Here is a 19,864-nt window from a genome sequence, read left to right on the forward strand (position 1 = left end):
TGAAGTCCTCAGTGTTATTATTAACTTGCATGCAATCTATAATTTGACATATATTTCTTCTATATGTACAGTATTTACCAAAGGATCATCTTGTGATGTAGGGGTTAATTATTCTTGTAGTACCTTAAACTGGATGTGTTTCAGAAGGTTGAAGTTCTTTGCATACATCTGGAAATAATCCATGATTTTGGAGTTGTGCATGTAGTTTGGGAATTCCTCCGGGATTGGGAAATCACTATAACACATCATCTCCTTGGATGTGTTAATAATGACAGATCTATAGATACTGGCTCTACCATCTTCAGGATTATCCTGTTATAGGAAACACAGTTGTGTGTGAAATAACAAATATTTTATGGCCAAGTGCACAATTCATAGTATGGTGTATATTTTGATACAAAATGTCTGCCTTCAATTTTATATGAACCTAGGGCCTAATTCAATTTATGTGCGACAATATGCTAATGACTGCAAACCGATTCCCTACCTGTAATAGTAATAGTGAGGCTCATTTAGGTACAGTTGCAAAGCAGCTATTGTACACACATTAGGTGATGCTTTCTTACTGCGCACGCCTCGGAGCGTGTTGGTATGAGGATCCCGGTGGTTGATATGCCGACTGTCAAAATACAGACTAATTCAGAATGCTAACCCTGATCCCTAACACCACCTTTCCGCAAATTCACATTATGCCACATGGAATGAGGCAAAATTCAGGGAGAGTGACAGCAGGGACATGGAAAGTGACAGCATGGACAGGGAGGGTGACAGAGGGACAGGGAAAGTGACAGCAGGGACAGGGAGAGTAACAGAGAGAGGGACAGCAAGGGCATACAGGGACTAGGGAGAGAGAAAGGCAACAGGGTAAGATTACCTCTTTAGTAGCGGCGGTGCTGAGGATGCTGTGGTCTGCGGTGCAGTGGATGCGGAGGCTGTGGCCGGCATGGTGCGAAGGAGGAGATTGTGTGGAGAAGGACTGAGGGCGGTGGCGGGGCAGCACGGGAAGCCCCGAAACGTTGGTGTATAATTTGACATATAGTGTATAATATATATATATATATATATATATATATATATATATACACACACACACACACACACACACACACACACACACACACACACACACACACACACACACACACACACATTGCTCTGATGCTGGTAGGTCCAGTGTATAGGGGTGCTGGCTGGGCGCAGGAAGGCTCCATATGCACTGCCTTCCCTGTTCCCTGCAGCCTGCGCGCCCAGCCAATGGCTGAGCCACAGGCTGCTGCACAGATTATTGGACAGCTGAGACGTCGCTCAGCTGTCCTTCCTGGACACGCTACACAGTCCCTACGTGCGGCCGCGGCGCTGCTGCCAGGAAAGTGGAGACAGCTATTTCTCAACTGCCCTGCATGTGGAGCCGGCGCGCCGGCTCCCGGGAGCCGGGAGCGCAGCACCGCAGATCGGATCAGAGATCCGATCTGTGGCAGCTACGGGGGGGCCCTTTTAAAAAGGGGGGCCTGGGGTACTTATCCCCGGGGCCCCCCTCTTAATCCGGCTCTGTGACTGCTGACAATACAGACAGCCAGAATCCCGGGTCACAGGGGCTATTTCCACTCGTGGGTGTCCACGACACCCATAGAGTGGGAATAGAACCTGTGGTGAGCGCAGCTAGCCACCGTTCCTGCAAGGGCACTCTTTGCGCTCGCCCGGATGCATACTGACGGCTAGGATGCTGTTGTCAGTATACTGACGGCTGGCATCCCGACCATCGGTAAATCATACCCTTATTTATCTACACTGTGTGCAGATCCACAGGGGCTTGAGAAAACACCCCCACTGATGTTTCATCGAATGTATATCGATTACTCAAGTCAGTCCCGAGCTGCTCAGATCGCGGGTCAACTTTCTCTCTAAAAATGGCCTTTGAGTTTAGTCAATGTCACTAATACTCAAATTTGACCACATTTGGAGTATCTACAGAGAAGCCAGAGCCACGCTGTTTGAGCACAGATTTGCAGGTCTGTCAGTGACATTCCCAAAACACTGCCAGAACACGTTTACGGTTTTGCCACCACTCCCCTGTTAACGCCCACACACTGTGCCTGATTGTCTCTTACCTTCACGCAGTAATTGACTATCAGATGGACCATTATCTTAATTAATGTATCAGGTGATTTGAACAAACTTAAATTATACAGCGATATTCTTTGTTTTACAGCTTGTTATTCAGATGATTTACTAATAAGTGCTCTGTCTGTAGAATGTGTTGTCGTTCATTTAGAAATGTGTTGTCCCACCTTCATGGGCACTTAGTTTGTAACATGCTTTGAGCAACCTTTTTGAATTGTAAAAAACATTCTATACTCACATTATATCTCCAGAGACCTCCAATATCCTCACTTTTTTCATAGCATATGGGTTCCAGGCCCTCATCAATGCAAGATTTTATGGATGTCAAACCGCTGGCTCCTGCCCCAATCACAGCAACTTTCTTCACCGCCATGACCTGCTAACAAGAGAAGCACAGACATTGAAAGATTAAGGGTTCTATGTACTAAGCCTTCGAGAGAGATAAATTGGATGGAGAAAATGTACCAACCAACCAGCTCATAACACAGCCTGTACCATGTGATAATGTCGGTATTATCTTAGACCACAAAGCTATACCCCTTTGTACACTATTACCGTTGAGCCGCTCGACTACTTGCACGTGCTACGAACTTTGTATGCTATCTGCGTACAGAGTCCTGCACGTGGTACGCACTTGGCGTACGCACGCTGCGCTGAGTGTACGGAGTACACACAGCGAGCGCTCACACAATGGATAACCTTTAAACCTTGTTAATGATACAATGTAATGATATGCTTATACTTTAAACCTTTGGCAGCAAAGTACTGCAACGATGTTATACCTTTAAACCTTAAGTAGCGCTGGCGATACAAAGTAACCGCAGTGCATACACCTCAACAATGCTTATACACCTTAAACAGGTTAAACTACTTTAAAGCCCATGCAGGAAAGCGAAAACACAACACTGTTTGTAAATGAAAACACAGGGTTCTAAGGCCTCCGTGGATTGATTCCAAAAAGGTAAAACAATACAATTTATACACTACAGGCTAACAAGTAAATCTAAACAGAAATAATGGCTACAGAGAATGTACGTACGTGAGAATATTCGCAAGCGCAACCCGAACTCGGTCCTCCACTGGTCATACAGATAGCGTTTAGAGTCTTCTGACCGGCCAGGCAACAATGGTCCTTTTATACACAACATGCATACACAATACAATGGTCACTGTAATCTCATTGTTCATTGGACACAGAGATATGTCTCCACATTACAGAAAAGGTCATAGGTGGATTTGAAAAGGTGGGCGATGTCATTCCCAACTGCTCTTGTGGGTGGTATCCTCTGGATTCCCGCCGCATATGTAATTTACAGTAAATACAGTTAATGTTCATAATCTACTTTTGTACATAACTATACGCAGGAACAAGCAATCTTTCTCTAACTAACACCGGAATGTTACCCTCAAAATACCCTACAGCTGGATACTAGACATCACCTTCCAACCTTTATCTGACCCTTCCTATCATGCAAAGAGGAATCTCTCTGTCCAGGAACTGTTTAAACTAATAATACTCGCTGACATGGTCTAGGGGAACTATATCTAAAATATACGCTATATGGGTTAAATATGCAATATTCTAATAACACGCTCACAAACTCCGCCGTAAATACCCATATCATGCGCATGATCGCTGGAGCGATCCTACGCAAATTGCGGATATGTGCACGCACAGCGGACTGAGTGCATGAGCAGCGGGCATGTGCATGGGGTTAGTACAAGGCATATGCATTATGATATTTTTCGACTTTGACACATGGCATTTAGGAGCTGAATGGCTGATACTTTATCACGGTCCACTTCATCTCTCTCCAAGGCTTAGTACATAAGACCTCTAAGTAAGGTACAGTAAATAAGGCCAAGACTGAAAGCACAGGAGCTATGTACTCTGTTCCAGAATTAAAAAGTCATAAAGCACCTTGTTGGTTAACACTATTTATCAGCCAGAGGGAAAAAAAAAAAAAAAAAAATAGGTGAATGCAATATTCACATTCCAAATTAGGAATGAAAAACTTCCTGGGACATAGGTGAACTGAAAAGATAAGGATTTGAAAGTATCCAGAGAGTCTCTAGAAGAGCCAAGTGCATCTTCAGGACTAGGCCTGGTATAAAATTTTAAGTAAAACCACTTCCGAGTTACATAGAATTTGACAGATAAGAACCACTTAGCCTAGGGGTGGGCAAAATACGGCCCGCAAACCGATCCTGCCCGGCCCACTGCCTCCCACCAGCGAGTAATGACAAGCGGCCCGACCGGCTGAGCTGCTTGTCATTGCTCTGCACTGCAGTACCTCCTAGCTGCCGGCGGCGCCTCTCTCCCCTGCTGCGTTGTAGCAGCCTCCTCCTGTCCACAGTGACAACAGCTGTGTTCAGCCGAAAAGGGGGCGCAGCTATGTGCCGATGGGGGGGCGGGGCTACACGGGACCTCAGGGTGCGGAGCTACACGGGACAAGAGCCAGACTGCTACAGATTCATCCTTCCTGCCACTACCAGCCAGATCAGTAAGTAAATGGAAAAACTGAAAGAAAGTGTGTGTGTGTGTGTGTGTGTGTGTGTGTGTGTGTGTGTGTGTGTGTGAGAGAGAGTGTGTGTGTGATAGTGTGTGTATATTTGTGTGTGCGGGCAGTGGCGTCAGACTTTTTTTAGGTTGCGGGGAGAGAACTTTAGCTCTCGCTGTACCATCCCCTCCTGTGTTCTGTCACCATGTCACCCCCCCCATGTTCTGTCACCGTGTCATCCCCGTGTTCTGTCACAATGTCCCCCCCCCCGTGTTCTGTCACAGTGTCACACCCCCCGTGTTCTGTCACAGTGTCACACCCCCCTGTGTTCTGTCACAGTGTCACACCCCCCTCGTGTTCTGTCACTGCATCACCCCCGCCTCGTGTTCTGTCACTGCGTCACCCCCGCCGTGTTCTGTCACTGCCAACCCCACCGTGTTCTGTCACTGTCAACCCCACCGTGTTCTGTCACCGTGTCGCCCAGAGGCATCACCGGGTGTGGAGACACCCGGAGCGCACTCTGTACTATTACCCCCCCCCCCCCCCCCCCCCGCGCGCGTTCGGGCCGCGTGGCGCCCAGAAAGTGGGTGTGACCTAATTTAGAAGGGGTGTGGCCTGGTGGGTCTTTTCTCTTTCGCTCCGGGGGCATGTCTAGCTTCCCCAAAGATGCTGGCTGACCCCGGAGACTGGACTGTGTGTGTGCCGGCTCTTATCTGTGACAGGAGCCGAGTGCTGCAGGAGATTATCTCACTGCAGCACTCGGCTCTTGTCACAGCAGAAGAGCTGGCACTTTGGTGTCACCCTGTCCAAAGGGGACACCCGGTCGCACCCCCTGCACCCGCCTTCTGACACCACTGGTGTCACCCCCATGTTCTGTCACTGTGTCACCCCCCCCGTGTTCTGTCACTGTGTCACACCCCCCGTGTTCTATCACTGTGTCACACCTTTCCCCAGGGGCTATAAGACACTGGATAATTTGCTTGCTGCGCAATAATTATCCTAAATAAAATGTTAATGTGTAAAAGGGGGCTCTACCTGCCGTAATGTGTGTAAAAGGGGCTCTACCTGGTGTAATGTGTGTAAGTGGCGCAATTTGAATAATGGAGACTATTGTGCAGCCTTATATGAATCTATTATTTTTTGCCCACACCCCTTCCACATGAAGCCACGTCCCTATATTTTTGGCAAGTGGGGGGAGCTGCTATTTTGTTTGTGGCCCTCGGATACTGACAGGAAATGTGAAGTGGACCCTCAGCTGAAATAATTGCCCACCCCTGACTTAGCCCATCTAACACACACACACACACACACACACGCACACACACGCACACGCAGAGTAATTTATAAAAAAAAAAATTGTGGGGGGGGGGGGAATCAATTAACCTACCAGTGTATTTGCGACCTCAGTGCTGTGAAGCAGTAATGCTTACCATTACACCATCCATACTGCCAACATAAACCTACAGTATTATAACCTGAGGAACAGGCACAGCTTTCAGATCACAAATCCAGGTCGGACCGGGCTTTTGAACCCAGGTCCGAGCCGGGTCCGAGCAGGCTCAGACCCTTTCACATTGCAGTTTCGACCCGGGTTATTCCCGGGCTGGTGCCTTTCACACTGAACCCGGGTTACCCATGTTAAACACTGATGTGATTTAAAATTGACTTTTCTGTCTCACATTGATGAGGTTTAAAAAGGAGGGGCTGGGGACTGCTATGAGCAGACACAAACAGCCAATCAGCACCTTTTTCTGAGACCTGGGATGAATATCGCGGGTCAGAGGCTTTTACACTGCACAACAAGCCAGGTCAGACATGTGTTTAACCCTACTGTTAACCCAGGTTGAAATGCTGAGTTACTCAACCTGGGTTATTCACTTTGGCGCTTTCACACTGCACCTCAACCCGGGTTCACTACGATATGCCGGCGGCCGGGCTCCCGGCAACCAGCATACCGGCGCCGGCAGCCCGACCGCCGGCTTACCGACAGTGTGGCGAGCGCAAATGAGCCCCTTGCGGGCTCGCTGCGCTCGCCACGCTACGGGCACGGTGGCGCGCTACACTATTTTATTCTCCCTCCAGGGGGGTCGTGGACCCCCACGAGGGAGAATAAGTGTCGGTATGCCGGCTGTCGGGCTCCCGGCGCCTGTATACTGAGCACCGGGAGCCCGACCACCGGCATACTGAAGACCACCCCCTCAACCCAGGTCGACTCGGCAACAACCCGGGTTATTTTGGCAATGTTAAAGGGGTATGTGGGATCTATTTATGAAAAACAAAAAAATCTTTCCGGCTTTGCAAGTCCCTTTGCAATGTATAGAGTAATGCCACCTAAAACTTTTCACTGCTTAGTAAATTGTGGTAAGCCTCCATCCACATAGAAGCCTATGGGGTCCACGGTAAGTAGAACTAGTTAGGTGAACACTGGAGAAATCTGTGAACCTATAAAAAATAAAATAAAAAAAATAATGGAGAATAGCTGAGAAAAGCCGTTTTTGATGTAATCACTGTATAAAGAGCCTCTCTCGGTTTAATAAATAACCTCCTCAGCATTTCAGATTTATATTGAGAGATATGAGTCAGCTAGCATCTGGACATCATAGTCTACAATGATTGGGGCAGAAGTAGCTTTGGGGATTCTGGGCAAACATTTTTGAAAATGTTCTCATACAATTAATGAGAGTGTTAGTAAGCTAAATCGGTTGGCTGCTAAGGAGATGCAAGAGACCTAACACATCAGTTTGTATCACTGCCACATAGTTTGTGTACTAAAGCTTTGCATAACATATCACAATTATTGGTGTAATAATAACGAAATCTCTTGTCACCAGGGGAGGGGGGTTGCTTGCTACCATGGACACAGAGAAGCTTACTAAATTCTGAAAGAATAGATAGATTATATAGATAATACTAGTTTTATATTAATAACAACTATTATATGGGTGGAATTCAAATTTTGGAAAAGTCGGTTGGGTGTCTGTTTTTTCCTGTCTATTAGATAGGAAAAAAAACCAGACTCCCAACTGACTTTTCAAACATTTGAATCTCCCCCTATATGTTACATGTCGGTTATAAAATATGTATATTGTGGCAAGATAGGAGGCCGTCTCCTGGGGTAGATGGGTGCACTTTCTTCAGCAGCAAACAGTACCACGTCAGTCCAGGGTGTTTGGAAGAAATAGCCTCAGCCATACCTCCCAACGTGACACATTGTAGGAGGGACAAAATGCTTTGTTCCAGGACTTCTCTCTTAATTTAGGATTGCCCTCATCTGTTTTGAACAGGTTAATTGATAACAATGGTGTTGCACCATAGGTAGCTGTAATCATAAATTAAGAAGGGAGCTCAGGAATAGAGCATTTTGTCCCTCCTGGAAAGGGTCACATTGTGAGGTATGATTTTTTGCAGCAAAAGTAAAAAAAAATCATAAACATGAATCCTAGCCTGTCCAGCTCTGACTATACAGGAAGTTTCCCTCCCTGTGTGAGAAATACTGTCCAACTCACCAAAAATGCAATTTAATACAACACTTACTTCAAGCGGTAATAGTTTCTCTCTGTAAGCCAGCAGCTTGCTCCTCAGGTAATGAGAGAGACTCCATGTCAGGCTGACATCCTTTTATACACCACATGCAGGTGTAAGCACTGATTAACCTTCTCTGAGGCTAAGGGGGACATGTACTAAGCAGTGATAAAAGTGAAGAAGTGAGCCAGTGGAGAAGTTGCCCATGGCAACCAATCAGAATTGATGTAACATTTATAATTTGCATACTATAAAAGAATACAGAGCAGCTGATTGGTTGCCATTGGCAACTTCTCCACTGGCTCACTTCTCCACTTTTATCACTGCTTAGCAGTGCCGTAACTAGGCATTTTAGCGCTGTGTGCAAGAAATGACATTGGCGCCCCCCCATGTAAGATAGGGGCAGTGCGCGCCTACGGCGTGCAAAAAATATATAGGGGCGTGGCTTCATGGGGAAGGGGCGTGGCCACAAAATAATAGCAATTCATACTACGGTGCACAGTAGTCTACATTATTCAAATTACGCTGCACAGTAGCGCCACTACACCAGGTAGAGCCCCTTTTATACATTACAGCAGACAGCGTCCCCCTTTTTACACATTACAGCAGACAGTCCCCCTTTTAACACATTGCGGCAGCCAGTCCCCCTTTTTACACATTGCGGCAGCCAGTCCCCCTTTTTACACATTGCGGCAGCCAGGCCCCCTTTTTACACATTGCGGCAGCCAGTCCCCCTTTTTACACATTGCGGCAGCCAGTCCCCCTTTTTACACATTGCGGCAGCCAGGCCCCCTTTTTACACATTGCGGCAGCCAGTCCCCCTTTTTACACATTGCGGCAGCCAGTCCCCCTTTTTACACATTGCGGCAGGCCCCCTTTTTACACATTGCGGCAGCCAGGCGCCCTTTTTACACATTGCGGCAGCCAGGCCCCCTTTTTACACATTGCGGCAGGCAGGCCCCCTTTTTATACATTGCGGCAGCCAGTCCCCCTTTTTACACATTGCGGCAGCCAGTCCCCCTTTTTACACATTGCGGCAGGCAGGCCCCCTTTTTACACATTGCGGCAGCCAGGCCCCCTTTTTACACATTGGGCAGCCAGGTCCCCTTTTTACACATTGCGGCAGCCAGGCCCCCTTTTTACACATTATGGCAGACGGTGTCCCCCTGAGAGAGAGAGAGAGAGAGAGAGAGAGAGACATACTTACCATCTCCCCGCTGACAGGCTCCTCGTGCAGCTCCCTCGGTGCAGGCAGGTGAGAAGGAGGAGGAGGGAGGGGGACTGGAGCCGCAGCAGCGCTATTTCATTGGTAGTAAGCGCCGCTGCAGCATCCCCCTCTCCTTCCGTATTGGCTGCCCGGCTCTGCTGTGGATGCTGGGATGGAGGAACCGCATCCCAGCATCCACAGCAGCGCCGGGCAGCCAATACGGAAGGAGAGGGGGATGCTGCAGCGGCGCTTACTACCAATGAAATAGCGCTGCTGCGGCTCCAGTCCCCGTCCCTCCTCGTCCTTCTCCGCTGCCCAGCGCTGCTCTCCTCCTCAGTGCGGCGGCGGCGCACGGCACAGACTTCAGAGGCGGCATGTAATGAGTCAGTTTGACTCATTACATGCCGCTGGCCGTGCGCCCTCAGGGCAACTGCGCTGTGTGCCAGGCCCACTTGGCACACACGTAGCTACGGCCCTGGCAGAGGATGTCACTATAGACACGCAAGGAGGATGGCATTGTAAAGACTTGGGGAATGGTGCTGTATATGATCATGTGGGGCGTCGTTGGAGAGACACAGAGGGGCGGCAGGGGAGAAATGTAGGAGAATGGCATCTCTTCAAGATGTTTGATCGCAGAAGTTCACATTTTGCCCTGCCCCTAAAGTACTATTACTATGTATTATCTGGCTGAACATTTATTGTATAAAGAAGATGACATATTATTCCTATGCAAATAGGTAGCTTTTGTACTACATGATCTCCAATATGGAGGTATATGCAATTGCGGTCGAATTGCTGCAAATGTCGAAAAACGGGGCATTTTCGACATAAAAAAAAGATTCGACAATGCATTACAGTACTTTTCGACAAAAAAACGTCCGTTTCAGATCCGACTTTTTGAAATTCGACAGTTGTCAAATTCGACATGTCTGCAATGGTAAAAATGCAGCTTTTCGACAAAAGTATATTCAATTGAAGAATGTCGATTCGACAACAGTGCTTTTCGACAGTCATTTCGTCAAATTCAGTCCGCCTCATTTTGCTGGCGGAATCTAATAAAAAAATTTAAAAACATGTTTTTTTTGTGTTTTTTTTTTGGTGCTAATAGCATATCTATTTATATTAGAAGGGGTTATCTACTTGGTTTGTCTATTAGGAGCAACAAGTATTATTTATATATTTTTTAAAAGAATTTTTTTTTTTTTACTGACTAAAATAATATGGAGAGATCAGATCATGTTTTTCAGTGGGAAGGGGTGGGAATGGGTTAAAAATCAAGAAAAAAATGTGTGGGGTCCCCCCTCCTAAGCATAACCAGCCTCGGGCTCTTTGAGCCGGTGCTGGTTGTAAAAATACGGGGGGGAAATTGACAGGTGATCCCCCGTATTTTTACAACCAGCACCGGGCTCTGCATCCGGTCTTGGTGCCAAAAATACAGGGACAAAAGACGTAGGGGTCCCCCGTATTTTTAACACGAGCACCGTGCTCCACTAGTCAGAAAGATAATGCCACAGCCGGGGGACACTTTTATACCGGTCCCTGCGGCCCTGGCATTAAATCCCCAACTAGTCACCCCTGGCCAGGGTACCCTGGAGGAGTGGGGACCCCTTAAATCAAGGGCCCCCCCTCCAGCCACCCAAGGGCCAGGGGTGAAGCCCGAGGCTGCCCCCCACATCCAAGGGCTGCGGATGGGGGCTGATAGCCTTGTGTCAAATAAAAGAATATTGTTTTTTGTAGCAGAACTACAAGTCCCAGCAAGCCTCCTGGTACTTGGAGAACCACAAGTACCAGCATGCGGGGGGGAAACGGGCCCGCTGGTACCTGTAGTTCTGCTGCAAAAAAAATACCCAAATAAAAACAGTACACGCACACCGTGAAAGTAAAACTTTATTACATACATGCACGCCGACACACACATACTTACCTATGTTGACACGCCGACTCTGTCCACCTCTCCATGTAGAATCCATGGGGTACCTGAAAATAAAATTATACTCACAAAAATCCTGTACAAAATAATAAAACGCAATAACCGGATCACGCACTGAAAGAGGTCCCATGTTTACACATGGGACCCCTTTCCCCGAATGCCGGGACTCCACGTGATTCCTGTCACAGAGGGTCCCTTCAGCCAATCAGGGAGCGCCACGTCGTGGCACTCTCCTGATTGGCTGTGCGCGTCTGAGCTGTCAGACGGCACATAGCACTATGCCGCTCCATTATCTTCAATGGTGGGAACTATGCGGTCAGTGGTGAGGTTATTCGCGGTCAGCCGCTGACCGCGAGTAACCTCACCGCTGACCGCAAAGTTCCCACCATTGAAGATAATGGAGCGGCATAGTGCTATGTGCCGTCTGACAGCTCAGACGCGCACAGCCAATCAGGAGAGTGCCACGACGTGGCGCTCCCTGATTGGCTGAAGGGACCCTCTGTGACAGGAGTTACGTGGGGTCCTGGCATTCGGGGGAAAGGGGTCTCATGTGTAAACATGGGACCCCTTTCAGTGCGTGGATCGTGTTTTCCGGTTTGTTTTTTTGCCAAGTACGTAGATTACAAGGAGAAGACGACAGATGCTACACAGGATTTTTGTGAGTATAATTTTATTTTCAGGTACCCCATGGATTCTACTTGGAGAAGTGGACAGAGTCGGCGTGTCAACATAGGTAAGTATGTGTGTGTCGGCGTGCATGTATGTAATAAAGTTTTACTTTCACGGTGTGCGTGTACTGTTTTTATTTGGGTATTTTTTTTTGCAGCAGAACTACAGGTACCAGCGGGCCCGTTTCCCCCCCGCATGCTGGTACTTGTGGTTCTCCAAGTACCAGCTTGCGGGGAGGCTTGCTGGGACTTGTAGTTCTGCTACAAAAAACAATATTCTTTTATTTGACACAAGGATATCAGCCCCCCATCCGCTGCCCTTGGATGCGGGGGACAGCCTCTGGCTTCACCCCTGGCCCTTGGGTGGCTGGAGGGGGGGACCCCTTGATTTAAGGGGTACCACTACCCACTCCTCCAGGGTACCCCGGCCAGGGGTGACTAGTTAGTGATTTAATGCCAGGGCCGCAGGGACCGATATAAAAGTGTCCCCCGGCTGTGGCATTATCTCTCTGACTAGTGGAGCCCGGTGCTGGTGTTAAAAATACGGGGGACCCCTACGCTTTTTGTCCCCCGTATTTTTTGCACCAGGACCGGACGCAGAGCTCGGTGCTGGTTGTAAAAATACGGGGGATCCCCTGTCCATTTTTTCCCCGTATTTTTACAACCAGGACCGGCTCAAAGAGCCCGAGGCTGGTTATGCTTAGGAGGGGGGACCCCACGCAATTTTTTGTTTTGTTTTTGAAAAACACTTTTGTGTCGTCCAAAAAGTCGAATCCAGGACGCACAGCCATCGTCAATTGGTCCATTTTTCGACATCGGGACTGTCAAATCCGTTTTTTATTGAATATGTCGAATTTGGGTCCCGGCGGCAGGGTGTCTGAATGTCGAATTGTGTCGAATTAAAAAATGGTCAAATTCCATCCGGAATTCGACCGCAATTGCATATACCCCATGGTCTCCTATATGCATACTGTTTAAGACACTGTCTGCCCTGGAAGGCTCAATTTTTTCAGAGGTCATCTGTTGCAAAGAAACCTCCATATAGGTTAGAAAAGACTCTAAAACGCAGGGGATACATAGGGGTTGCAAAATATATTATGAAAACAAAAAAAATGGAGAACTCAAGTGACAAACACTTATTTAAGAGGACCCCATAAAAAATTCACAGACCACTGGAGTGTTGGGGCGAGGGTTGTAGTGTAAAGTTGTGGGTATTAATGTACTGTAATGTGCAAAGATTTTAGTATCACTGTGGTGTGAAGTTGCTGATATTATTGTTATAGTGAGGAGGTGGTGGTATTATTGCTCCAGTGAAAACGGAGGTGATGGCACTATTGGGGGATTCAGACTTGATCGCTAGGCTGCTAAAATTGTTGTCCTGCAATCAGATAGTCGCCGCCCAAGGGGAGTGTATATATTCGCCGTGCAATTGTGCGATCGCATGTGTACGGCAAGCTGCTGAAAACCCCCTCAGTCAGCGGACAGCTGCAAATCCGTTCGCACCTCACTCACCAGTGAATGTTTTTTACATGTGTGTGCAGTCTCTGCGCAGCCCAGGACTTACTCCTACAGTGCAATAGAATCAGGCTGATCGGGGCCGGAGCTGATGTCACAGACCCTCCCTGAAAACGCTTGGACACACCTGCGTTTTCCCTGACACTCCCAGAAAACAGTCAGTTACCACCCACAAACAGCTCTCTTGTCAATCAGCATGCGAATGGCTATGTGATTAGAATTTTCGCACCAGCCTGACACTGCATGTGCAGTTAATGCCTGATCGTCCATTGTGCGAAAAGGCACAGCAGCGATCATGTCTGAATCAGACCCTATGTCTGTAATATGGGGTGGTGGTGGCATTATTGCTTAGAACAGGGAAGGGATGGTTGTGGTATTATTGTTGAAGAGCATAATTGGTATTGCTATAGGGGGAGAGTGGGAGTTTTGCCTTTAGTGTGGAGATGAGATGGTAGTATTACTTTTGTGTGTCGGGATGGTGGTATTATTAGAAGATAAATAGATGATAAGAGTATTGCTGCAATATGGCATTGCTATTAGAGATGAGCGGGTTCGGTTTCTCTGAAACCGAACCCGCACGAACTTCATGTTTTTTTCACGGGTCCGAGCAGACTCGGATCCTCCCGCCTTGCTCGGTTAACCCGAGCGCGCCCGAACGTCATCATGACGCTGTCGGATTCTCGCGAGACTCGGATTCTATATAAGGAGCCGCGCGTCGCCGCCATTTTCACACGTGCATTGAGATTGATAGGGAGAGGACGTGGCTGGCGTCCTCTCCATTAGAAATTAGATTAGAAGAGAGAGAGAGATTGTGCAGAGTCAGACAGAGTTTACCACAGTGACCAGTGCAGTTGTTGTTAGTTAACTTTTATTTATTTTAATATAATATATCCGTTCTCTGCTATATCCGTTCTCTGCCTGAAAAAAAACGATACACAGCAGCAGCCAGTCACACAGTGTGACTCAGTCTGTGTGCACTCAGCTCAGCCCAGTGTGCTGCACATCAATGTATAAAAGGCAAAGCTTATAATAATTGTGGGGGAGACTGGGGAGCACTGCAGGTTGTTATAGCAGGAGCCCCCAGGAGTACATAATATTATATTAATTTAAAATTAAACAGTGCACACTTTTGCTGCAGGAGTGCCACTGCCAGTGTGACTAGTGGTGACCAGTGCCTGACCACCAGTATAGTAGTATATTGTTGTATGTATTGTATACTATCTCTTTATCAACCAGTCTATATTAGCAGCAGACACAGTACAGTGCGGTAGTTCACGGCTGTGGCTACCTCTGTGTCGGCAGTCGGAACTCGGCAGGCAGTCCGTCCATCCATAATTGTATTACAATATATTATATACCACCTAACCGTGGTATTTTTTTTTCTTTCTTTATACCGTCGTCATAGTGTCATACTAGTTGTTACGAGTATACTACTATCTCTTTATCAACCAGTGTACAGTGCGGTAGTTCACGGCTGTGGCTACCTCTGTGTCGGCAGTCGGCAGGCAGTCCGTCCATCCATAATTGTATTATTATTATAATATATACCACCTAACCGTGGTTTTTTTTTCATTCTTTATACCGTCATAGTGTCATACTAGTTGTTACGAGTATACTACTATCTCTTTATCAACCAGTGTACAGTGCGGTAGTTCACGGCTGTGGCTACCTCTGTGTCGGCAGTCGGCAGGCAGTCCGTCCATCCATAATTGTATTATTATTATAATATATACCACCTAACCGTGGCTTTTTTTTCATTCTTTATACCGTCGTCATAGTGTCATACTAGTTGTTACGAGTATACTACTATCTCTTTATCAACCAGTGTACAGTGCGGTAGTTCACGGCTGTGGCTACCTCTGTGTCGGCAGTCGGCAGGCAGTCCGTCCATCCATAATTGTATTATTATTATAATATATACCACCTAACCGTGGTTTTTTTTTCATTCTTTATACCGTCGTCATAGTGTCATACTAGTTGTTACGAGTATACTACTATCTCTTTATCAACCAGTGTACAGTGCGGTAGTTCACGGCTGTGGCTACCTCTGTGTCGGCAGTCGGCAGGCAGTCCGTCCATCCATAATTGTATTATTATTATAATATATACCACCTAACCGTGGTTTTTTTTTCATTCTTTATACCGTCGTCATAGTGTCATACTAGTTGTTACGAGTATACTACTATCTCTTTATCAACCAGTGTACAGTGCGGTAGTTCACGGCTGTGGCTACCTCTGTGTCGGCAGTCGGCAGGCAGTCCGTCCATCCATAATTGTATTATTATTATAATATATACCACCTAACTGTGGTATTTTTTTTTCTTTCTTTATACCGTCGTCATAGTGTCATACTAGTTGTTACGAGTATACTACTATCTCTTTATCAACCAGTGTACAGTGCGGTAGTTCACGGCTGTGGCTACCTCTGTGTCGGCAGTCGGCAGGCAGTCCGTCCATCCATAATTGTATTATTATTATAATATATACCACCTAACCGTGGTTTTTTTTTCATTCTTTATACCGTCGTCATAGTGTCATACTAGTTGTTACGAGTATACTACTATCTCTTTATCAACCAGTGTACAGTGCGGTAGTTCACGGCTGTGGCTACCTCTGTGTCGGCAGTCGGCAGGCAGTCCATCCATCCATAATTGTATTATTATTATAATATATACCACCTAACCGTGGTTTTTTTTTCATTCTTTATACCGTCGTCATAGTGTCATACTAGTTGTTACGAGTATACTACTATCTCTTTATCAACCAGTGTACAGTGCGGTAGTTCACGGCTGTGGCTACCTCTGTGTCGGCAGTCGGCAGGCAGTCCGTCCATCCATAATTGTATTATTATTATAATATATACCACCTAACCGTGGTTTTTTTTTCATTCTTTATACCGTCGTCATAGTGTCATACTAGTTGTTACGAGTATACTACTATCTCTTTATCAACCAGTGTACAGTGCGGTAGTTCACGGCTGTGGCTACCTCTGTGTCGGCAGTCGGCAGGCAGTCCGTCCATCCATAATTGTATTATTATTATAATATATACCACCTAACTGTGGTATTTTTTTTCTTTCTTTATACCGTCGTCATAGTGTCATACTAGTTGTTACGAGTATACTACTATCTCTTTATCAACCAGTGTACAGTGCGGTAGTTCACGGCTGTGGCTACCTCTGTGTCGGCAGTCGGCAGGCAGTCCGTCCATCCATAATTGTATTATTATTATAATATATACCACCTAACCGTGGTATTTTTTTTTCTTTCTTTATACCGTCGTCATAGTGTCATACTAGTTGTTACGAGTATACTACTATCTCTTTATCAACCAGTGTACAGTGCGGTAGTTCACGGCTGTGGCTACCTCTGTGTCGGCAGTCGGCAGGCAGTCCGTCCATCCATAATTGTATTATTATTATAATATATACCACCTAACCGTGGTATTTTTTTTTCTTTCTTTATACCGTCGTCATAGTGTCATACTAGTTGTTACGAGTATACTACTATCTCTTTATCAACCAGTGTACAGTGCGGTAGTTCACGGCTGTGGCTACCTCTGTGTCGGCAGTCGGCAGGCAGTCCGTCCATCCATAATTGTATTATTATTATAATATATACCACCTAACCGTGGTTTTTTTTTCATTCTTTATACCGTCGTCATAGTGTCATACTAGTTGTTACGAGTATACTACTATCTCTTTATCAACCAGTGTACAGTGCGGTAGTTCACGGCTGTGGCTACCTCTGTGTCGGCAGTCGGCAGGCAGTCCGTCCATCCATAATTGTATTATTATTATAATATATACCACCTAACTGTGGTATTTTTTTTTCTTTCTTTATACCGTCGTCATAGTGTCATACTAGTTGTTACGAGTATACTACTATCTCTTTATCAACCAGTGTACAGTGCGGTAGTTCACGGCTGTGGCTACCTCTGTGTCGGCAGTCGGCAGGCAGTCCGTCCATCCATAATTGTATTATTATTATAATATATACCACCTAACCGTGGTTTTTTTATACCACCTAACCGTGGCAGTCCGTCCATAATTGTATACTAGTATCCAATCCATCCATCTCCATTGTTTACCTGAGGTGCCTTTTAGTTCTGCCTATAAAATATGGAGAACAAAAAAGTTGAGGTTCCAAAATTAGGGAAAGATCAAGATCCACTTCCACCTCGTGCTGAAGCTGCTGCCACTAGTCATGGCCGAGACGATGAAATGCCAGCAACGTCGTCTGCCAAGGCCGATGCCCAATGTCATAGTACAGAGCATGTCAAATCCAAAACACCAAATATCAGAAAAAAAAGGACTCCAAAACCTAAAATAAAATTGTCGGAGGAGAAGCGTAAACTTGCCAATATGCCATTTACCACACGGAGTGGCAAGGAACGGCTGAGGCCCTGGCCTATGTTCATGGCTAGTGGTTCAGCTTCACATGAGGATGGAAGCACTCAGCCTCTCGCTAGAAAACTGAAAAGACTCAAGCTGGCAAAAGCACCGCAAAGAACTGTGCGTTCTTTGAAATCCCAAATCCACAAGGAGAGTCCAATTGTGTCGTTTGCGATGCCTGACCTTCCCAACACTGGACGTGAAGAGCATGCGCCTTCCACTATTTGCATGCCCCCTGCAAGTGCTGGAAGGAGCACCCGGAGTCCAGTTCCTGATAGTCAGATTGAAGATGTCAGTGTTGAAGTACACCAGGATGAGGAGGATATGGGTGTTGCTGGCGCTGGGGAGGAAATTGACCAGGAGGATTCTGATGGTGAGGTGGTTTGTTTAAGTCAGGCACCCGGGGAGACACCTGTTGTCCGTGGTGTTCCCTTTGTCAAGCTGTAATAAGTAGGGGTAAGGACGTTAACCACCTCGGAACATCCTCCCTTATACGTCACCTGCAGCGCATTCATAATAAGTCAGTGACAAGTTCAAAAACTTTGGGTGACAGCGGAAGCAGTCCACTGACCAGTAAATCCCTTCCTCTTGTAACCAAGCTCACGCAAACCACCCCACCAACTCCCTCAGTGTCAATTTCCTCCTTCCCCAGGAATGCCAATAGTCCTGCAGGCCATGTCACTGGCAATTCTGACGAGTCCTCTCCTGCCTGGGATTCCTCCGATGCATCCTTGCGTGTAACGCCTACTGCTGCTGGCGCTGCTGTTGTTGCCGCTGGGAGTCGATGGTCATCCCAGAGGGGAAGTCGTAAGCCCACTTGTACTACTTCCAGTAAGCAATTGACTGTTCAACAGTCCTTTGCGAGGAAGATGAAATATCACAGCAGTCATCCTACTGCAAAGCGGATAACTGAGTCCTTGACAACTATGTTGGTGTTAGACGTGCGTCCGGTATCCGCCGTTAGTTCACAGGGAACTAGACAATTTATTGAGGCAGTGTGCCCCCGTTACCAAATACCATCTAGGTTCCACTTCTCTAGGCAGGCGATACCGAGAATGTACACGGACGTCAGAAAAAGACTCACCAGTGTCCTAAAAAATGCAGTTGTACCCAATGTCCACTTAACCACGGACATGTGGACAAGTGGAGCAGGGCAGGGTCAGGACTATATGACTGTGACAGCCCACTGGGTAGATGTATGGACTCCCGCCGCAAGAACAGCAGCGGCGGCACCAGTAGCAGCATCTCGCAAACGCCAACTCTTTCCTAGGCAGGCTACGCTTTGTATCACCGCTTTCCAGAATACGCACACAGCTGAAAACCTCTTACGGCAACTGAGGAAGATCATCGCGGAATGGCTTACCCCAATTGGACTCTCCTGTGGATTTGTGGCATCGGACAACGCCAGCAATATTGTGTGTGCATTAAATATGGGCAAATTCCAGCACGTCCCATGTTTTGCACATACCTTGAATTTGGTGGTGCAGAATTTTTTAAAAAACGACAGGGGCGTGCAAGAGATGCTGTCGGTGGCCAGAAAAATTGCGGGACACTTTCGGCGTACAGGCACCACGTACAGAAGACTGGAGCACCACCAAAAACTACTGAACCTGCCCTGCCATCATCTGAAGCAAGAAGTGGTAACGAGGTGGAATTCAACCCTCTATATGCTTCAGAGGTTGGAGGAGCAGCAAAAGGCCATTCAAGCCTATACAATTGAGCACGATATAGGAGATGGAATGCACCTGTCTCAAGTGCAGTGGAGAATGATTTCAACGTTGTGCAAGGTTCTGATGCCCTTTGAACTTGCCACACGTGAAGTCAGTTCAGACACTGCCAGCCTGAGTCAGGTCATTCCCCTCATCAGGCTTTTGCAGAAGAAGCTGGAGGCATTGAAGAAGGAGCTAACACGGAGCGATTCCGCTAGGCATGTGGGACTTGTGGATGCAGCCCTTAATTCGCTTAACAAGGATTCACGGGTGGTCAATCTGTTGAAATCAGAGCACT

The 19,864-nt window shown here is 46.9% G+C and overlaps 1 protein-coding gene across 5 annotated transcripts in view; it reads right to left on the reverse strand.

Moving 5' to 3' along the window:
* LOC134957968 (flavin-containing monooxygenase 5-like) overlaps positions 1 to 19,864 on the reverse strand; it is a 183,537-nt gene that overhangs the window by 152,596 nt on the left and 11,077 nt on the right. For 2 of the 5 annotated variants that reach the window (XM_063940244.1, XM_063940248.1), the window contains exons 1-3: positions 8,157 to 8,234; positions 2,360 to 2,500; positions 124 to 312 (exon numbers count right to left, since the gene is read on the reverse strand). In XM_063940244.1, the coding sequence (XP_063796314.1) occupies positions 124 to 312; positions 2,360 to 2,494 (324 nt within the window). In that variant the 5' untranslated portion in view covers positions 2,495 to 2,500; positions 8,157 to 8,234. Of the gene's footprint in view, positions 1 to 123; positions 313 to 2,359; positions 2,501 to 8,156; positions 8,250 to 19,864 lie in introns of those variants that run through there. The other 3 variants (XM_063940245.1, XM_063940246.1, XM_063940247.1) reach the window with 3 other exon arrangements.

The sequence above is a fragment of the Pseudophryne corroboree genome, chromosome 9, assembly GCF_028390025.1.
Source record: "Pseudophryne corroboree isolate aPseCor3 chromosome 9, aPseCor3.hap2, whole genome shotgun sequence".
NCBI lineage: Eukaryota > Metazoa > Chordata > Amphibia > Anura > Myobatrachidae > Pseudophryne > Pseudophryne corroboree.